The sequence below is a fragment of the Talpa europaea genome (genome assembly GCF_964194135.1).
Source record: "Talpa europaea genome assembly, chromosome: 7".
Taxonomy (NCBI): domain Eukaryota; kingdom Metazoa; phylum Chordata; class Mammalia; order Eulipotyphla; family Talpidae; genus Talpa; species Talpa europaea.
Genome location: NC_140074.1, coordinates 34,638,226 through 34,659,201, shown reverse-complemented (window position 1 = coordinate 34,659,201; position 20,976 = coordinate 34,638,226). Strand labels below are relative to the sequence as shown.

General features: G+C 32.6%; 1 protein-coding gene across 2 annotated transcripts in view; it reads right to left on the bottom strand.

Annotated features, from left to right (window-relative positions):
• The window catches only part of RFX3 (regulatory factor X3), a gene marked incomplete at its 3' end in the record, with an annotated part of 168,629 nt that overhangs the window by 60,073 nt on the left and 87,580 nt on the right, over positions 1–20,976 (bottom strand). For both annotated transcript variants that reach the window (XM_084236135.1, XM_084236136.1), the window contains exons 5-7: positions 16,672–16,853; positions 12,641–12,760; positions 1,466–1,587 (exon numbers count right to left, since the gene is read on the bottom strand). In XM_084236135.1, the coding sequence (XP_084092261.1) occupies positions 1,466–1,587; positions 12,641–12,760; positions 16,672–16,853 (424 nt within the window). The remainder of the gene's footprint in view (positions 1–1,465; positions 1,588–12,640; positions 12,761–16,671; positions 16,854–20,976) is intronic.

Genomic DNA, 20,976 nt, shown 5'->3' with positions numbered 1-20,976 from the left:
CGCTATTAAAAGAAAAATATCTTGAGTTGTTCAGTATCAATTGCAGTTATTTTTATTATTATATTATGTAAGTACATAAAAATTAGATCTAGCTTTAAATTCATCTGTTCATACCATTTACATAACCATCAACCAAAAGGGCTATAAAATAAATACAAAGAAAACTACAAAAATAACATTAAATTTAACAACATTAATTTGATTTTATGGATGATGCTGTTGTCCTGTGACTAAATTACCTCTTGCAACATGAATACGGTATTGACTGCTGTGGCACAGGATCTTTTGAGTCTGACAGGCCTATACCAACACGTACTTCATGGTGGCTGGTTCTCCCATTACTCTTCTATATTCAAATGAGCTGTGAAACTTTCCTCCACACAGAGCACTGGGACATCATTTAGCCTTCCCTTGGGATGAAGGCGTAATTTACATAGTAAGTCTCTCTCTGTTCTCATTAGCTCTGGACAATTAATGCAATACACTTTGGTACCTCCCTTATCATAAATTCAAATAAAAATGTGGGAACTAAAATTGTAGAACAATGTTCATTTCAGTTTTATAGGTAAAGCTTTTAGAATATACTTTTACTTTGTGAATTACATTTAGAATATACTTTAATAAGTGAAATAAAATCACAAAATAAAAAAAAAATTCTTACAGAGAGCTCAAGAATACACGTGAAAACTTTAGTTGGGAAAATGCTTCCATAAGGTTTTCAACTTCAGTAGCTATTCTGATCTGGGGAGTCCATTTTAATTGTCTTTGTCAGAAGGTGTACATAGACACATATACATACACACAGACACATACACACACACACACTCTAATAGCGTCTACTTTCTTGATCTGTTGTACAGAAACTATGCATTTTTATCTCTCGAAAAGTTACCAATTGAATGAAAGTGCCATCTTTTTTTCACCTTTGGCTGTTACAGGAATATGCAAAATGTTCAAGTTCTACTTCCTAACACTGTAAATAACAAGAACATATATACCAATAATAAAATTGCAAAAAAATAGGAAGTATTGTGTTTGAGTTAAATGAATAAATTATTTTTTAAAAGTCTATAAATATTTTTTTCTATCTGAAACTGTACACATAAGAACTGAGAATTCTTTTTTTTGACACTTGAAGTTACCGCTGAAAGTAAACAGAAGACAATTTTGATCATGAAAGCCCAATTAATTTAAAGCCTGGAAAACAATTTCATAGCAACGAGTCTTTAATTCATATACATTTCAAAGTCCTATACAGCTTGAGATTTTTAAAAATCAGCTCTAATGAACATGAGAAAGTAGACATGAACTAGACCTATCATATAATGTGCATAGTTTCAGCACAAAGAAATCTTTCTATGCCATTAACATCTGTAATAGACATTAGACTTGGAGAAAACACTACTATAGTTCTCTTGTTTTCAAAATCCTAATAGCAACTAATATGCATTACACCTTAACATACCTAAAAACTGTTGATGATGTTGACTTTGGGCAATTACAGTTTGCTCAACAGATGTGCCTGTCTGTTGACCACTTCCTGTGAAACCATCTGCAACCCCATCCACTTTCTGCATAGGCTTGTACCTAAAAATATTAGATGGGAAAAAACAAACCAAATTATTCCTTGCTTTTTGCACTACACAAAACTCCCGAGGCATTCAATTTTATTCTATCTTCTTTAATGTCTCATGGCAGTTTTAGAATTTTTTTTTCCTTGACGGTGTCATAAGTTAGGATTAAGACTTTTTTTTTCCAATTGTGAAAATAAAAAAAAAGGGGAGGGACTTAGGAAGGAGACCCATTTTTGAAAATGTATAAATTTGCTTAAGAATAAAAGGTAGGTAGGTATTTTTTGGACAGCACAGGAATAGGTGTCCATGATAATAGTTTTAAAATAGTTTCAACATAACTTTTAATGGCCAATATGTTAAGGGTTAAACATTTTGATATATTGGGACTTCAATCTGAACTAAGATCTAGGAACTAGAGTCTGAAATAAGTAGATGAATGGCTTTCAATTAATCAATTACCTACAAAATATGATTCAATCTACAAGCTATCTGCTTTTCATATCTCCTAAAGCCTCTCAAACATCTCAACACATTAATTTCCTTATACACAACATAAGCATCAGCTTGCAGCAAAGTACTTTCAAGAGTCTGCCTACAATACTATTTTACCAAATTAGAAAAAAAAAGAATTAAAATCAGCTGCAGTGATGTATTTTTTAGTTGTACTCATATAAACATGAGTAACTTCCATAATGCTAGCACAGAGAAAATGTGTGTCAGCAGCATGGAAAAGACTGGTGGGCTAATCTCCTAGGATAAGCAAATACAAAATAAGAGATAATCACCTATACTTTTCTCTTTTTCTAAGATTTAATTTATTTTTCTCCACTTTATAAATTTGGAAAAACAAAGGAACATAAGATAAAACTATAATCTGTGATAAGCTATTTACTAATGTTACCATCATTTACTTTTTGATGTTTGTCCTTCTATTTTCTGCATCTCCATTTCTAATTATATTCATAAACAAAACCATCTAACATATTCTCACCATCCAGAAACATGACTCTTACATTAACAGTGTAAGTCAACTGTATCATTATTATGACATTACTGTGAATAATAATAATGCCTCCAATATTTGAATGGGAAACACTCAAAAATGCCTGTGCTATGACAAAGGATATGAAATGAATGGACCTGGTGAAGCATCATACAAACTAATCTCTGTGTTGCCTTAGGAAATGTTCAGTGTTGAATGCTATTAATTATAACAGATAAAAGAAACTTGCAAGGAAAATTGCAAAGTCACTCATAATGACATTTACATTTATTTCTTATGTGACAGTATCTCATAGGGAATATGAAAGGCAAAAATAACATCAGAAGATGAACAGGGTGAAAAAAAGGATATTAACACACTTCATTCTTGTTATCATTTTAGTGATGACCCTGTATCACCAAAATGTTGGTTGCTATTTTCTAATTATATAAAAAATCTCAAACCTACCCTTGCACTTAGTGGAAAAACCATGTGAAAGAACATTTCAATTGAGGTCAAATCAAGAGATGACAGAGGGTTTTGTATTGTGACATGCTATAAGTGTCCTTTATGAAAAATGAAATGTTTTTCTGCTTTTTTTCCCTTCCTTAAAGAATCATCTTAGAAAAAATAACAAACTTCTGTGAGGCAAATACTTTAAGTACTTGTGTGGAGAACACTTGCTAATTATTCTGTTCTTAAAGACCCGAATGACTTTATTTCTAAGGAATATATCTAGATGTTTTGGGTCTTTATTGATCAATCCAGGCTTCCTTTAATTTTAGCTTACTTTTTCAGCTATGAAATTTTATATTAATAATAGAAAAAAATTCTTTAAAGATGTTTCCTTATTTAAGTTAATGAGTTAGGAATTCATGGAGTTAATAAACAAAAGCAGTTAAAGGAATGTGAATTATTTATCCAAGAGAAGAGAAAATGAAAAATTTCCTAAAGACCTCAATTATATTAAATTTTATTATAGGATTAGAGAGTAATTATGAGACTTTGTCAGGCTCTGCTTTATCAAGTTTCCTTTGTTCTGCACAGTATCCAGTATACTATAGATTCTTAGTAAGCAAAATATCAAGGATGAGTGGAACTGAACTATGAAAGCAAAGAATATATTCCTCTTAGACTGTATGTTTTTTAGACAGATGTCATCATCTACCTGCACACAGTCCTTAGCAAGCCTGCAAGCAAAATTATCTGCTTCCTTAGAAAGATGTAAACAGTAGAAGTTCCTAAGGGAGATATTTTATTTTTAATAAGCATGCCAAATCACAATGAATTATAATGAATGCATGATTATGATTAATAATAATGATATTGAGTGGGAAGCACTGATTAGAGGTACACTATATTATATAGAAGATGGAAAATGCATTAAAATTAGCTTGTAGGAGAAAAAAGGAAGTAAGTTGGTAAAATCTGGAGAATCACACAGGTCAAAACTTAAGAATAAATCTTATATAGAAGAGATGAAGGGAAAAAAAGAAAAGATAGTTAGAACCAGGAAATGAGTGTTTTTATTCTAACCATAAGAGTATGGACTATGTGTATCCTTCTTTTCTGTTAAGAAGGACATACATGGCTCATTCATAAGAGTAGTATATGTGAGCTTGTAATCTGTGAGAGTCTCCAGGTAATGCTAACTTTCGCTTTTTCTGCTTTAATTAATAAATCATGTAGTAGCATATCTAAAATGTATTGCCTGACAACGGGTTGTTACTTAGAGTAATCCCCAGACCAAAAATTAGAAATACTAGACTGAAGAAAGCTAGATGTTTGTTTTCCATATGTATGTTAACATCCTACCCTAGCATTATCTCAGGTGACTGGGTCTTCCCAGAGAAAGAGGGAGTTTAACAGAAAGTCAAAGATAGTTACATAAAAATAGGTTAAACAAGTATCTTTTTGGAAGAAACAGTTACAGATGTTTTGAAACCTAACTATGTATCAGTAACCTAACTGCATATCAGCATTTGGTTATCTTTACAAAAAATTCAAAGGGGAGGTTCACGCTTAATCTACCCAATCTAATTGCTGAGAATGGGGCTTAAGAACTGATTATTTTAATAAGCTTGTGAGATGTTTCCAAGGTAGCCTGCACAACACCATTTCACAGGAGCATCTTGGCCTGATATAAATTCCTTCAGTCTAATGTTGAAGTACATCCAAAACATTAGGTAAGCCATTTTTTATAAAATAAGCAAGAAGTTTTCAAACTTTTTTTCTAATAAACAATAATAAAATGTAAATAATGTCTCTAAATAGGATGCTAGATGAATGAATGCACAGGTAACATATTTCATTTAATCATACCACCAATTGATTTTAACAAACACCAAGTCAACTTAAATTATTTGTTGAACATTTAATGTGGGTAAAAAGCATGGTAGAGCCATGGTTTTGAAAGGCTGTATACCAATAGATTTTTTTTTTTAGGATGGATTTTTTATATCCTATTGATGTACATACTCACCCAGCATTATCTTAACAGGTTAAATTTCAACTGACCTTTTATCATTGAAACATAGCTTTCAGGTTTCCTGCCTCTTTACCTCCTGCATTTAAAACTTGATGATTTTGTATTTAAATCACCATTTAAATACTAAATTGTAAAGACCAGGGATATTTTCTATTGAAAAACATGCTTGAATCCTTTAAATAACTGAGCTCTTTATAGTTATTTAAAGATGATTCTCTTCCCCTTACCTCCATTTATTTTATAAACTCATTATTTTTAAGATTAGGCTTTCTTATGGTAGATTCTTAGTGCTCCTGAGTTGTGTGTGTTCTGAGAAAGACGTGTGCTACATAAAATGAAGAAACAGTCTTGGTTTAAAAATTAGTAAGAGGCAAATGATAATTTTAACAGCTTGCAACTCCATGGGCAATCAGAGCTAAAGTTGTTAATGATTAAGAAATCAAAGAAACTCTAATGCTTTAATAGCTGAGTGTATGTATGAAACCTGTCACTGACATGGAAAATTTGGAAAATTATTAGGAATCTTCCCCCATGGGGTTAGTCATAGCTGTTAGTTAGATTTGAACAGCTGTAACTTTACTGTAAAATAATATCTAATTCTGACAAAAATCACACATGTACAGATACTGAAGTTCAATAAGAGGCAAAGAACACTATATAGTTACCATCACATTCAGCTAATAGTGCCAGGTAGAAGGATTTTCAACAGACTAAACGTTTGGAAACGTCCCATTGAAGCAGGTGAAAAATGCACATGCAAAGTATGAACTGTATATGCAAACGAAGTCATTATGTCTACAAACCCAGAAAGTACATAATCATTTCATTTGCACGAACAAATCTATATATTGAGTTCATAACTGGGGCAAGAGGCTAGACTCTTGAGATTCTCTGTGGAAAATTATAGAAAGTCTATAGATTACTTGAAGTCTGAAATGAATCAAATGATATAAACTTGAATAGATGAGAAAAAACAGTGAATGTGCATTTCATTCTTTCACAACAGTAAATGACTCCATGTCACACTGGGTGTGACTATATCTAAATGACTTCTAATATTAACCCTGCTGGTTAATGATAGTTATTCCCACTCTTCAATTCTTATTGGTGGCTTTTGGAGTATTTGTTTCTTTATCAGCTTTACATCTACAATTGGGCAAGGAGAGGAAGAAAAAATTAAATTCAAATGAGGTAGCTATATTAATTATGGCAGTTTTAGTAGGAAATTGTGGCGAGGTAGGGCCAGGAGGAGGTTGAAGCTGTTGGTTAAAATAAAAACTGTGTATCACTCATTTAAGTAATATTTATGGAACATCGACAATGTGCTCAGTGGTCTCCTAGCTGCTAAGGATGCAATGTTGAAAGAGGCAGACAGTTTCCTTGTCTCATGAATTTGTTCACTGAGTTCTGTTAGCATAAGTAATTATGGGTTAACTATATACAGCTAGTATATTCTTGTGAAATATATACATGGCACTTCTTTAATCTATAGCCACCCCTTTTTATTAAAGGGATTCTAGAGGAATACTCTTTAGAATCTCTTTATTTGGAATTTGTCAACCTGACTTACCCAGTGCCAGGACAACAATAAAAACAATAAAAACAAAAAAGGGTATCTGAGGTTTTATGTAGGAAAAGATGAATTAGTGAGCTTCTTGCATGTAGCAAAATTAAATGGGTCTCTGTTTCCTTTCCAGTAGATAATGTAATTGCCAAAGTCAGTTTTTTTTTTTTAAAGATTTATTTATTTATACAAACACTGGGTACAGTGAGAAGCGCGGGAGGGTGAGAGAATTCACCAGAGCTGGAGTGGGGAACAGAACAGGCAGACTGACGAAATACACTGCTGAGGGGAGCAGCAAGTGTGGCAGGAGAAGTCTGTGCGTCATGTGGGACCCTCGCCCGTGGCCGGGAATCGAACCAGCACTGCAGAGGCTGCGGGCAGCTTCACAGCCCAGCGTTCAACCGCTGCGCCACTAGGGGAGGCCCTTGCCAAGTCAGTTTTGCATATAAAGTTCTTATTTAAGAACATTTTAAGTGTTCAATAAATGTTTATCAGAAAGATAAGTGGTGACTGTTACTATTATCAAATTTATGTGAATTACCATAGCTAAGAATCATTTAATTGTGATTATTTGTGATTCTCCTATATTCAATGGAAAATATCTTTATACTGCAGCAGTGGCATAAACAGTATGGGATGACAGCAGTGGCATAAACAGTAAATTCCTCAATGTCAACTTTCCTTATTTGTCTTCAAAAGCCAAAGGCACAGCCCATCTTCTACCAAGGACTCCTACCCTCATTGCCTCAGAACAATTTACCATAGATGGTTAACTAAAAAATAATCTAGGAAATTAAAATTCTAGGGAAGGAAAGGTAAACCACTGATAATAATCAAAGTTGAAAACCACAGGCCTAGACAATATAAATAAACAGAAGCTAACCTGCCCAATTGCCAGGTTTTATTCTCCTCCCTGATATGCTTATTCTCTATTTTTCTCTAGTGCATGTCATGTAATAAGGATAATAATTACCTAATATGTCAATATTTTCCAGTTATAAAAATAACTATTATATATCTTTCCCCACTTGAACTTTAAAACAATTTTTGAGGTAGCCTATTTGCAAATGAAGAAAATGGGATTCAGGGCAGTTCATCACATGTTCTGCGTAAGTGTCAAAGTGTCTCAAATTCATATTTCCCAATTTTAATTTATGGTTTTTCCACTAGTCTATGAAATCTACATTAAGGTCTTCTAATGACAAAGGTTCTTATCTTCTCTCACTCCTTAGGAACATGTAAACTTTCACAACTGTCTACAATGAAAGCAAAATTGCCTGGTTGTATCATCTTTGCAATTGGCCTCTATTTGTCTTCCATTAGGGCTATATTCTTTCATAGAATCCAGTTCCTGTTAAGAGATGATTCAAAAAGGCAGGCAATGGCATATTTCCTCACTTTTTTGGGACACAGTCACAAAAGTGGAATTTTTCCCTTTCTTTCTTTTTTTATTTAAAGATTTATTTATTTATTTATTTATTTATACAAGCACTGGGTACAGTCAGAAGCACAGGAGGGTGAGAGAATTCACCAGAGCCAGAGTGGGGAGCAGAACAGGCAGACTGGCAAAATACACTGCTGAGGGGAGCAGCGGGCGGCAGGAGAGGTCTGCGCACCATTTGGGACCCTCACTGGTGGCCGGGGATTGAACCAGCGCTGCAGAGGCTGCGGGCAGCTTCACAGCCCAGCGCTCAACTGCTGCGCCACCAACGGAGGCCCCCCTTTATTTCTTATAAAAAATTTACATAGGTATATTTCTATTGTGGTCATTTTACTTTCTTGAGATTGAAATTCTTATAATAAAGACAAGGGAACTAGGTTCTATTCCTTGTTGTTACATGATCATGGGTAAATATCTACCCTTCACGGACTATTTTTATAAAGAGAAAAGTTGATCTCTTTTTTACAGCTCTAATATGCTATGATTTGGTGATATCTCTTTTAAATGTGAAGAATATAATCATAGTCTGTGTTTAATTGTTAATTGTTAAGCATTTGTAGAGGAAATGATAAAAGCAGTTTAGTATTTTGAGAATGACCAATGGGATCAAACACAGCCGAGTGCACTGTCAAAGGTGCTTGGTTCTATTCCACCCCTTCTACTGTCAGGATTTAGGAGATTAATTAAAATATATGTGCCAGTACTCTATTTCTTTTAAATAGTGAAATAAATGACAGCAAAGACTTTTACTTAGTTTGTACAGCTGAAAATTACTGAATTGCCTATTCGCTCAATAATGACCTATTTTTTTTTTTATTATCTAAATTAGGGTAAGCAAATTAGTCCTTGAGTGAATTTACTTAAAAATTGAAGATTACTTTTAATGCAAAAATTATTTTTTCAACAGAAGGTATTTAAAAGACAACTATTACAACATTCTCCTACTTTCTTAGTACTTTAACTCTTTTCTATTATACATATTATCATCAATAAGCAAAAAAGTTATTACACTGTGTTAGATTCTAAACAATAGAGTAATACTTAAATGTTCCACTGAAGTACCTAGGTCTATTTGCCCCTAACAATGAATGTGCCCAGAATGCTGTGTTGGATAAACCAAAAGGAAATAGAAGAACCCTGTTTACTCATTCTTCCTCAGCTTAGTGGTTGTATTTCATGATCCCTGTGAATCAAGTGGCTCTAATCTGCCCCTTTATTTCAGGTAAATGGATTGAAGATGGCTTTGTCTTTTCAATGAGCCAACTTGGGCCTCAGTGACACTTGTTTTTCAATCAGAAGCTGTTTCCATTTATTGCCTGACTTATGGCTAGCTTTCAAATGGTGGTGTTCTTGGGAATCTGGTTTGTAGATTAAATGGAAATTTCCTCTACTACCCTATCAAATCCTCAATTGGGATACCATATGTAAAAGAGCTCCAAAAATTAAAAGCTATACAAACAATAATCATAATCATTACTACTGCCAACAACTATTATATTTCTAAACTTTCCAGAAAAATTTACAAATTAAGTTCCAAAACTTCACTTTTGTTTGGTGAAATAATCACTGCATATACCTGAACTTTCTTATTATAAGAACATGTGGAAAAACATGTATACTTACATTATGGAAGATGTGCACACATAGATGCAAACAATAAATCTTGATACAGTCAAACAATATGAATATTCTGGTACCTACTATAAAATATTTTAAACCTTTCACATATCAATTGTATTTTAAAAGTGAATGGCAGACTCTTTTATGTGGATTTAATATATTCTGTAGAATCATTTGAGTCTGGAATTATCTTATTTTATAAATCATGAAAAAAATGATAGAACAAGTTCTTTTTTTCATTGCTTAAAAAGAAAAAAAAAAAAAAAAACAGGGCCTCCCCTGGTGGCGCAGCGGTTGAGCACTGGGTTGTGAGGTTGCCAGCAGCCTCTGTAGCGCCAGTTCGATCCCTGGCCACCGGTGAGGGTCCCACAAAAAAAAAAAAAAAAAAACCGGAGAGAAATTCTCTTAGACAAAGGGTTAACTGGCTTCAGCTAGGCATATCAGTGTTGTCAATTGATAGAATCCTTCAAAGAGACAACAGAAACCTCCTTCTGTCCTGCTAATCCCACTGATGGGTCTGTGAAGTTAATGACACTAACACTGCAATCAGTGAGTAAGACAACATTCCAAGAACAACTGCTAATGATGCAAAACTTTAAGATATTTCTTTGGTTCTAATATTCTTATTTTATAAGAAAGCAAACACTATAAGAAACTAAAGTCAGCAGTTTATTAATATTGCTAAGAATTTTATATTACTTCTTAAATACACACACATAACAGCTAATTCTAAACGCACTTACTATTGTACTGAGATTGCAGGGGGGTTCACGGCTCATTAATCTTTATAGCTCTGGAATCTGTTTCATAAGGAGACCCTTGAAAGTCCTAGGTCTTGCTTTTGATAAATAATGTCCTTTAAAGGCATACAATCTGAAAACTTGCTAGGATTATTTGCAACTAAATCACAAGAAGTAGGCTTCAATTGTCTCAGGTGCAATTTATCAAAGTTTTGCTATATTTAATTTTGAGCATATGTTACTTGTCAATAAAACTTTCTTTCCCTTGATCTCACCATCATTGCTACTGTGGAGTGCAGCTATGCATGATTGCAGAGATTAATCAGAAATTGAAAGTTGTGAAGTTTTGCCACTAACAGGTGGGCAATATAATCATAAACAAGAAACTTTATTATATTCACACAAACACTATGACTATATAAGGTAGTGTTCTATGACTTTTCTATTTTTCTTAATATACTTCATTGACTATACATCAAAAAATAGGGATCAGCAACTTAAAAATAAAATTATCTGTGAATTAAAAATATTATCTTTATATAATAACTAATTTTGAACTGACTTTGCAGTATAGAATACTTGTACTAAAAATTATGACTGTGTTAAAGTCACATAACATGCATCTTTACATCTTATCTCTTTCGATTATATATGTTCTATCTAAAATCAAAGACACTTCAAAAAATTTAGTTTCATTGTTTTGCTTCAGAGTCTTACACAGCTTCAAAGTTATTTTGTACACAAGGAACAAATCTATTTTGTTCTTCATATACAACCCAACCCTTTAATCTATTATCTAAATTACTTTTTAAATCTTATCTCCCACTTAACTCCCTAACCCTCTTCTCAGTTCACCTCCTGAAATAACAACCTCACCAACTCTTGAGCAATTTACCAAAGACAATATGGACATTATACCAAGGTGCTTTGGATTACATTATTCTCTCTGTCTGAATGCCCCTCTCCCTTTCTGACCCTCTAAATTCTTAATTAAATAGCACAGTCTCTACAAATCTTCTCAATTCTCCAGCTACCAGAGTTTGTTGAAAATTTCCCTGTATTATTCTAAAAGTTCCTTGATCAAAGTTTTATTTTAGCATTTCTTAAATTGTTTTAATTAAAAAAATTAATTCCTATGTGACCCCCTTTTGATTTTTTAACTCCTCAAAGATAGGAATTGCATTTATCTTTGCATGCAACAACTAGCACGTAGCAAAGACTCAATCAGTGTTTGTGGACTAAGTAAAGAACTACTGTGTTATACATTTTTTTTACAACAATGACTTAAGATGCTTTATTTTAGCCAATAAGCTAAGAAGCGATTCAGCAGTGACATAGAGCTAATGCTTCTGACCAAGCTAGTGTGGATGTGGAAGATGTGGCCAAGGCGACTAATCAAGTCAGATCAATGAATAAGGCTAAATCCAAATGATCTGACTACCTATATATACACCTCCTTTCACCCACCTAATCTGTATGGGCAAATGGAAAGAAAAATTATAACTACTATAGCAGTTGAGTCACATTAATGAAGAGAGGGATTTTTCATTTTATTCACTCTAAACTGTGACATATGTAACATAGGACTAGTAGGCCCTGGATTATGTAGCACCATGGGCTTGTGCCAATCATTTAACTTTTCTGGGACTCATTGATAAAACAGAGCTGTTAATGTTTTGATTGTCATAAGGCTCTGGGGCCAGACAAGACTGAGATATTTTTCAATTTAAAGATCTATGAGTCTATTCATCCATCCATCCACCATTCAACCATCCATCCATCCAACCATCCGTTCATTCATGAATCCTTGAGATCGCTTAGAGCTCTAATATCTATAATTCTGTCTATGAAAATTGTGTTTTAAAAAATGTCGGATGTCCCAAACATTCAGTAAGAATTTATAGTGCATCAAAAAGAATGGCTTAAAGTGTATGCAGAATAGCAAGTAAGAAACTCATGAATACTGAAATAGGTTTCTACTGTTGGTATTTGCTTGGGTATGCCCCTTATGCTTTGTTCTTAGTGTTTTAATCTGAAAAAAGAATCAGCAGGTTGATTGACAAGTAATTTTTAAAGACCGGGAAAAAGAATAAGTCTGTCTGTAGTGAAAGCATGCCAATAATAGTGACATTTTGGTATACTTATATATTTGTTCTGTTTGCTCAGAAAAAGGAGACAGACCATCTGAAGAAACATATAACTTTGCCATGTCAATGATAACTCCAGTCTACCTTTGTTTCTGTTGCATGGGTTGTTGTCTCATAGCCATATACTGCATGTCTTCTTGTAGACGATTAAGAGGGGAATCTGGCTTGACACGAATCCCATAGTAATGGTACTTGGAGTTTCCTCTTCATAAAAGAACAACAGACATTAGAGACACAAAAAGTCAGTCAAACCAATATTAATTGCATAGGCTGCCCATTTAACTTAATATTTGGAAAAATTAGTTAAATATAGCATGTTAATCTTACATACTTATGATTAACCTGTTCTAAATGCTTATATATATATATATATTTTATTTCATTATATTTTTATTGAGGCAGCACTGGTTTACAACATAGCACAGGATTCTGAGGTATAAGTTCATACCTCTTCAGATGTATGTAACCACTCCACACCCTTCACCTAGGTGCCCTAAAAAACAATCTTTCCTTATAAATTTTCACTTCTATATTAGTCAAATAGTCATTCTATTCAGTTACAGTTTATATTCAAATTTATATTTTAAAATAGAATTCTAAAGGAGTAACTGGGGAAAATTTGGGGCCAATAAAAGTTCATTAACAGGTTAAATGTCTGCACCATTATTACAAATATATTATAAAGTGTTCTTACTAAAAAAAAAAATTCTTAATTCTACTGTCTTGTTTAAATTCTACATTTTTCTAGATCTATTTCTGCAGGAATGATGAAATAAAATAACTCTCTTGACACAATATATGATGAAACTCATTATTTGATATATTGAAACCTAGAAAGCAGCATTTAATTTATTGATTCTTAAACATGTCTTACTAGTCTCTGTTTTTATGGATTCCTGTCAGGTTCAGAGGTTGAATAAGAAGTGTCACAACAAATAAGGGGATATTTCTCTGTTAAAAACAGCAATTTCTGCCTGGAATGAGAGTCACAATTTCCCCATCTTCATGAGAAAGATCGTGTTTGTTATTAGAAATCACAAAGATTTACTCTGAATGAAATTTTTAAATTCTTGCAAAAGTAATATTAAATATGTAAATTTTTGCAAAGAGAAAATAGTAGTTTTTCACAAGTCTATATATAGCAAGACATCAGTGCTCGTTCCAATTTTCTTTTCTTTAGTTTATAAAAAGAAATGCAAGAGAATGTGGATTAAATATTTTATATAAAAATAGAACAACATTTTACTTCCATGATTACATATAGTAGATGAATGCTGCATATTTAAAGACATTAAAATCATATTATTTGAATAATATTAGTTTTTTTTTAAATGGAAGGTACATGAGTACCTACAGTTTCAGCAAAATAAACCAGTATAAAATCTTAATGCATAAAGAGAAAGTCCTGCCACTTGCAGAGATTTGTTCTTGAGTCCAAAATCCCATGCAGAATGAGAAAAAAGCAAAATCCTTTAATACCACAACTAGTAGTGTTGTTTGGTACAAACTGGAGAATGGTAGGGAATAAAGGTAGGATGGGACGTTGGTGACATCCAGTTGACACAGACAATGACAAATACGCTATAAAGTAAAATGGTGTGTCTCTTGTGAAATCCCAAAATAGATGCAAGTGTCTAGTTTCTTTTCAGTTGGCTACAAATCAGAATTCTGGCTGGGTGGTGGGTAGGTGTTTTCACTATTCCACTGGAGATGATGAGAGAGGGTCAGCATGTTCACTGATTACCTTTTTTTTAAACTTAATTTGGATTTGCCTTTTTAAAAATAACATGGTGATTTTATTTTTGACTTACTTCCAAAACTTTAAAAGAAGTTTGGTTTTGATTTGAATGAATTCACTATATAATTTTATTGATGGATAAATAAAGGATGCAGTTTACTTAAAAAAAAAAAAAAAGAGGATCTGAGTTAGTTTCCCTCATGATCTATATTCATTTTCTTTCTGTTCCCTGAGTGATGAACAGAAAGTGATGCAAACAGTTTCCATGGTAGAAAAATTTTCTAGTATCTCACCTCTACCATTATCAGTTTTTCTACATTAGAGTTTTGCTGTCTTCTTAACACAGCATTTGTTTAAACTTTCCCCAGAGGATTTCTACTTATTCTTCTAGGCACTGTTTTCCAGTCCTAATTGCAAATACTACATCCAATTTTAAAAGAAACAGGAGACATTATTGTTACATAGTGAGAGGGGGTAAAATGAACATCACAAAGTAAAAGCTGCAATACTGCCAATATGTACTTATACAGAGTATGGATTTTGCTCATTCACATACCAGAACAACCCCAATTTTGTCCCTTTTTATTTTAAAGATGTGATTCAAGATTTGAATGGAGTCTCAAAATAAGATCCATTGAAATCTCTTTCAGTAACAAAAGCAGCACAACAATACTGCTATTAGAATGTTGAATAAAGCCCAGAGTTTCAAAATATTGGCAAGGTATGCATAACTACTGAGCCATCAGCTAGGAGATAGTAGGTTAGGTCCCCAAATAATGATTTTTATGGCTCTTGGGGAAAAAAAAAACTAGAGAAACAAAAAGCTTTTTTTGTAGTGATTGAAAGCTAGTTCTTTCAGTATGAATAGACAATCATATTCTCCAGTTTAAAATATAGTATTTTTGAAATCTAGGTAGAAGAAAACACATTTATGAGAACTGAACCTCTAACAATCTGAAAGTTGTATAATCATTTAAAATGAAACAAAGGAATAATTCACATTTGAATACATGTAAATCTCATAAATCTCTTACTACTTTTCTGTAGTAAAGTCAATTACTAAGGCGCTCTATTTTCTTAAGAATATTAAACTTCTTTACTAAATACTATGAAACTATGACTTACACTAACTACAGGGCAACCATCTAATGGTATATATTGTAGCCCCTTTATTTTTCTACTTCTAATATGGATTGCATTTTTTAAAAAAGAATTATTCCTTTATTGTAAGATTTTTATTTGTTTGTTTGTTTGTTTATTTATTTATTTATTTTTGCATAGAAGAACTGAGGTGTAGGCCAGAGGTGCAGAGGTGAGAGGATTCACCAGAAACAGTAGGGAGCAGAACAAGCAGATTTACTGAATACACTGCTCAGGGAAGCAGCAGAGGAGACAGCAGAGATTTGCGATGCCATGTGGGTTAGCTCCCTAGCCAGGGAGCAAACTCAGGCTGCTTCAGCGTAGAGGGCCAGAGGCCAACACTACGGTAGAGCTGAGAATTAACCGGTAGGCCATCAGGGAGGCCCTGGATTACTTTATAAATATAGATTGAGGAAACAAAAAACATCTATATCCTTCTGCCTAGGTATTTAAAATATTTGTTACAATTTATAAAAATTATAGAAAGGCAAAAATGAATCTCCGCAGGTCTCTTTGTTCTATCATCATAACTTGATTAACAAAAACATTTATATCTATTTCCAAAGGAAGTAAACAAAGAAACTAAGAGTCTTCTTCATAGTATTGGTTTCCATGCAATGGAACTATACTGTATTTTTACTTACATGTATGCTTTCCTAATCAAGAGTTTAAAGAGGCTTATAAGAGATTAAACATGACCATGACATTTCTTAGGAACTCAAAAGCCTTTATTTTTTAAGTATGCCAAATGAGTTTGAATTGGTCTCCAGTAATGAAATGTAAACCTCAGCTGTAATTTCTTACTGTAGTAAAATAGAAGCTATTTATAAAGACATTTCAATGCAATTTTGCAAGAGTCAAGAGATAATATGGTTTTCCATTAACTATGTCACTTATCATCTATAAAGTGATTATTTTCAAAAGGAAAATATAGTAATATGTAGTACATTTTAAAGCTTCATATGTAAATCTTGATGTGCTAATTTCTATGTAATTTGAGATCAGCTCTTCTCAAACCTCTGCTGTTATTAAACAGTTGATGTTAAGGTTAATGCATAATTCAAGTTTGGTGGTATTCAATGAATAACTTCTTTTCCTGAGAGATTTAAAAAAAATAAGCTAATTATTTTTTCTTTATATGTTATCTGTAATCACATACTTTTTCTTAAACAATATACTGAACTGCTCTCTAGTGAAAAAGAGGGATTAGTTTATGATCTTATTTGTCGGTACTAACCTAGTTCCCAATCTCCTGGTTCGTAGCCCCATAAAAATTGACCTTATTAGTTTTCCAAAAGAAGCAGCATTGACTGGGTCCAGTTTGTGTTCCTGACAGTGTCGTAGGTAGTGGTTGTATAGAGTGCTTCTGGGAAGGCTCACTCCTTCTGCTGTCTCGTAATTGTCCAACAGCCACTGGAGCTAGTATGAATAAGATAGAGTAAACACAGAAACCATATAATTTACCAAAATGTCTACAAGACAGTATGACACAATATACAGAAATACTCAGGAAAATTTTCATCAAGTCTTGTAAGAATATAAGTTGTTGTAAATGAGAGACCAGTGTAACCTGATTTTGAAAACTCTCAAAATCATTGTAAATAGCTAAACATCACTTATAACTTCAAAGCATGTCCATTCCTTCAAATATTCAAGCAAATGGAGAGCCATTCTAATTTTCCCTGCATTGGCAGCTATTTTAGAGACAAATACCTCTTTAGGGAATTTAAATTATCCCATTAACTGGTCACAAATATAATTTATAATTGCAATAGAACAAAATATGTTACCAAGCCTGACAGCATGGCACACAATATATTTTTAAGTTGTTGGTTTGTTACAATACACGAACAGCAGGCTGCCTATATGAGTTTTTACATTAAGGTTCTATTCATTTTTATAGAATCTAATTTACTTATCTGAAATTACCACAAGATAATATAACAATGGTATTTTCTACTGGAATAAATTCTACAGCTGAAAGAAAAAAAAAATTCATTCTTCCCCAGAGGAGAGAAATTCACTAGACATTGGTAAAATACATACATACATGCATACATACATACACATATACATTTATACATACCAACTCACATATACATACATATTTTATATGTGATAAGGAATCATTTGTTATAATCATTTTAATTGTTCTACTTCAAAGCTATGTTTCTTATAATTTTGGAAAACGAAACTGGCAGTCGGTAAAGCACTATTTTCTCAGTCTTTAGTTCACACTTAAAGTTTTACATTGTCATGTGTGTTTGTTAAAAGTAATATTTCAAGTATAAAATGTACAAGATACTTTTTTAGAAAATCTTCTATAGGTATATGTTATTGCATTTCAACATTGGCAAAACTAAATTGTTAATTTGCTATTTATTTACAAAAGAAGGACTGAAATAAATTTAAATAATTTTCTTAAGTTTTATTTTTATTGTCTCAGTGATTGATTCTGGTCTCCCAACATGTTTGCTGATTGATTTAAATACCAGTGGTTATTTCTACAAAAGCTGCAAATATTTCATATCACTTGTTTCAACCAAACTTCCATGCCATATATGAGGTGATAGCAAGTTGATATTTTATAAGCAATTCAACTTAGCTCTAGGTAGAAGCCAAAGAATCCCTTTAATGACTACCAACTATAAGTCAGACTATGTTCTAGGTATCTAGATGCAAAAATGAATGTGATCTCACTCATATCCTTCAGGAATTTACAATTAAGTTCCAAAAATAATAATAGGGACATTCAAATAAATTAGAGAATTTTCCTTCTGCTTATATATTTTAAGATTTATGAGGAAACTTAGACTTGCCAAACCCTTAATAAGAAAATTCATTAAAAATTAGAATTATTACCTTCAGCCACAACAATGGAATTTAAGAACCATTTAATTTCATATATTCCTACATAATGCTTACATAATTACCTTTGTCATTAAAAGAATACAGATTAGAAAATACGGCTACCAAGGCTATATAAGACAGAGCAGAGTACTTTTACAAATAAAATTTACTTTTTGGGTAGGAAGATGAAGTGACCTGTGGTCCAGATATACTTATAAATACATACATTTTAACATACCTATTGCATCTCTAACTAACTATTGCATCTGTAACATTTACAACCCCTCCATAAATTTAAGAAAGACTACACCAAATAAACATTAATGTTTATTATAGAAATTTATAGGAAAAAAAATCTTTTGATATAAATTGTCTGTAACTTTACAGTCAGTGAACAAGTTTTCCAGGAATCTCAAACATGATTTCTGAGTTTTCCAAATGACACACAGAAAAATTTCACTTATACATATTTATTTAGTGTAAAAGAGAGGAGGTAATCAACTTACTGCGGCTCAAAATACAAATATGCCAAGTGAGGTATCAAGATGCCTCTTTAGAGTTTCTTTTTAAATTTTAAAACTTTATTGATTATGAAAGCAACTGACACAACATGACACAAGAAAATCCGGCAATACTAAGCTAGCTCACAAATTTTATCCATGTGCTTCACTAAGATGATTGGGGTTTGAAAGCATTATTTCCTCACTTGAATGGTGTTAGGGTAGAACATGTGAAACATACTGCAAAGAGGTGCTGTCTCATGTTTTGTGTACATTTACTAGAAGAGCCTCCCAGTGGATTATTAATATATTAATAATATTGAAATATATTATTATATATGTAGAAATTAAGATTGGGAATAAAAAGCAAATTCTAGGGGGCTTCCCTGGTGTTGCAAGGGGTTAAATCTCACACTATGAAGCTATCCGCAACTATTGCAGTAGAGTTCGATCCCAGGCTAGGGAGCAAACCCACATGGTGCAGCAGACCTCTCCTGTTTTGACTGCTGCTCCCCTCAGCAGTGTGTTTCAGTCGATCTGCCTGTTCTGCTCCCCACTCTGTCTCTGGTGAATTCTCTCATCACCCCCCTGCACTTCTGGCCTATACCCCAGCTCTTGTATGAATAAACAAATCTTTAAAAATAAAAAGTAAGCAAAAAAAATTTGGAAAGGCAAACAAAATATAGTAGTTAAAAAACAGTAATATTTTATGACTGACTAGTAAAGTACCCTGTCCACAGGCAAGAAACACACATGTATAAATTAAAATTGCCAAAGATATGTTTGTATACATATCTATATAGACTCATATTGTAATGCATATTGTCAAATCTGTAATAATAAGATTTAGCAAAGAAATCAACAAAAATATCAATTGTTCTTTCCTTTGCCAATGCACAGAACAAGTACCTATATAAGAAATGTTAGCTTAATGGGTATTTTGCTTCGAAATTTATAAAATAATATTAACTTTACAACCAAAGATTACAAATAATAAAAATAGATTTAGTATAAAATGCTTTTAGTAAATTCTAACAGAAATAAGAACAATATTTTTAATTGGATATAAACAGAATATTTCTATAAACCATGTTAACTTTTTACTATTCTTAAAATATTAATTATTTAAATAAATGTCCAAAAACAAGAGTTTACTAATTCCTCATCACCAAAACAAATGTCTTACAGATAAAAAAAAAATTATAAAAGAATCTGAAAAGGTAAATCCAATAATAAAATATTTGAACGGTACTATCATCAACTGCCTTTTATAAAAGTGAAAATTTGTGCAAATATTAGGGATTGATATAAATATATCAAAGTCCAAAGTTATCTTACATGTATAAAAGAGTTAATCGGGCCATTCTTAATCAAAGAAAACTTTTCAGAGAAATAGCAAGATAATTACAGAAAAAGATAACTTTAAATACTCAGAAACATAAATGATATTATTCAAGCCCCAAATGAATAACTTAGAGAAAATGAAACTTTTATTTGATTGGCTATGTGGTCCTCTGAAACGGATAAACAAGTCAAATAATCTGCACTGACTGTTCTGCAAAATGATTGGTCTTTTATATAGCTTTATGTTCTTAAAGATTCTTCTTCATTTTTAGACCAATTTTTAAAAAGGAGTGTATTTGTATACATATATGTACATATGTGTATATGTTTACACTTAGAGCTTCACACACACACACACACATATATAATAATCGCTAGCTGGTTTGAAAAATTCCATAAGAGGGGGTTTCCTAGTGACTATAATTTTGAGAATAGCAAAGCTACATTTTGTTCCTTGCCCATTGTCTGCAGGATAAGGAACTTTTACTCCTTGCCAGAAACCTGGAGATCCTTTGAAAGAGCAGGAGGAGGTTAAGTGGAGTAAAAATCCCTGAGGATGGAGGTAGCTGGGCCAGTGCCACGACTGTTCCAGCTAGGAAGCTTGCCAATGTCTGTACCAACTAGAGCAATGCTCCTAGAAATTTACAGCACAAATGGAAATTGATTTAGGATCTACCAGGTATGATATTGAGATTTAGCTGGGCATTATAATCTGCATTCTATATGTCACTTTTAACCATCAAGTTTTAACGCAGTGATGAAATTTTAAATCAGACATTTGAGTCTAAAACATAGTATAAGAAAGGATTAATTATATTGTAAGAGTTGGTGATTAAGTATAACCTAAA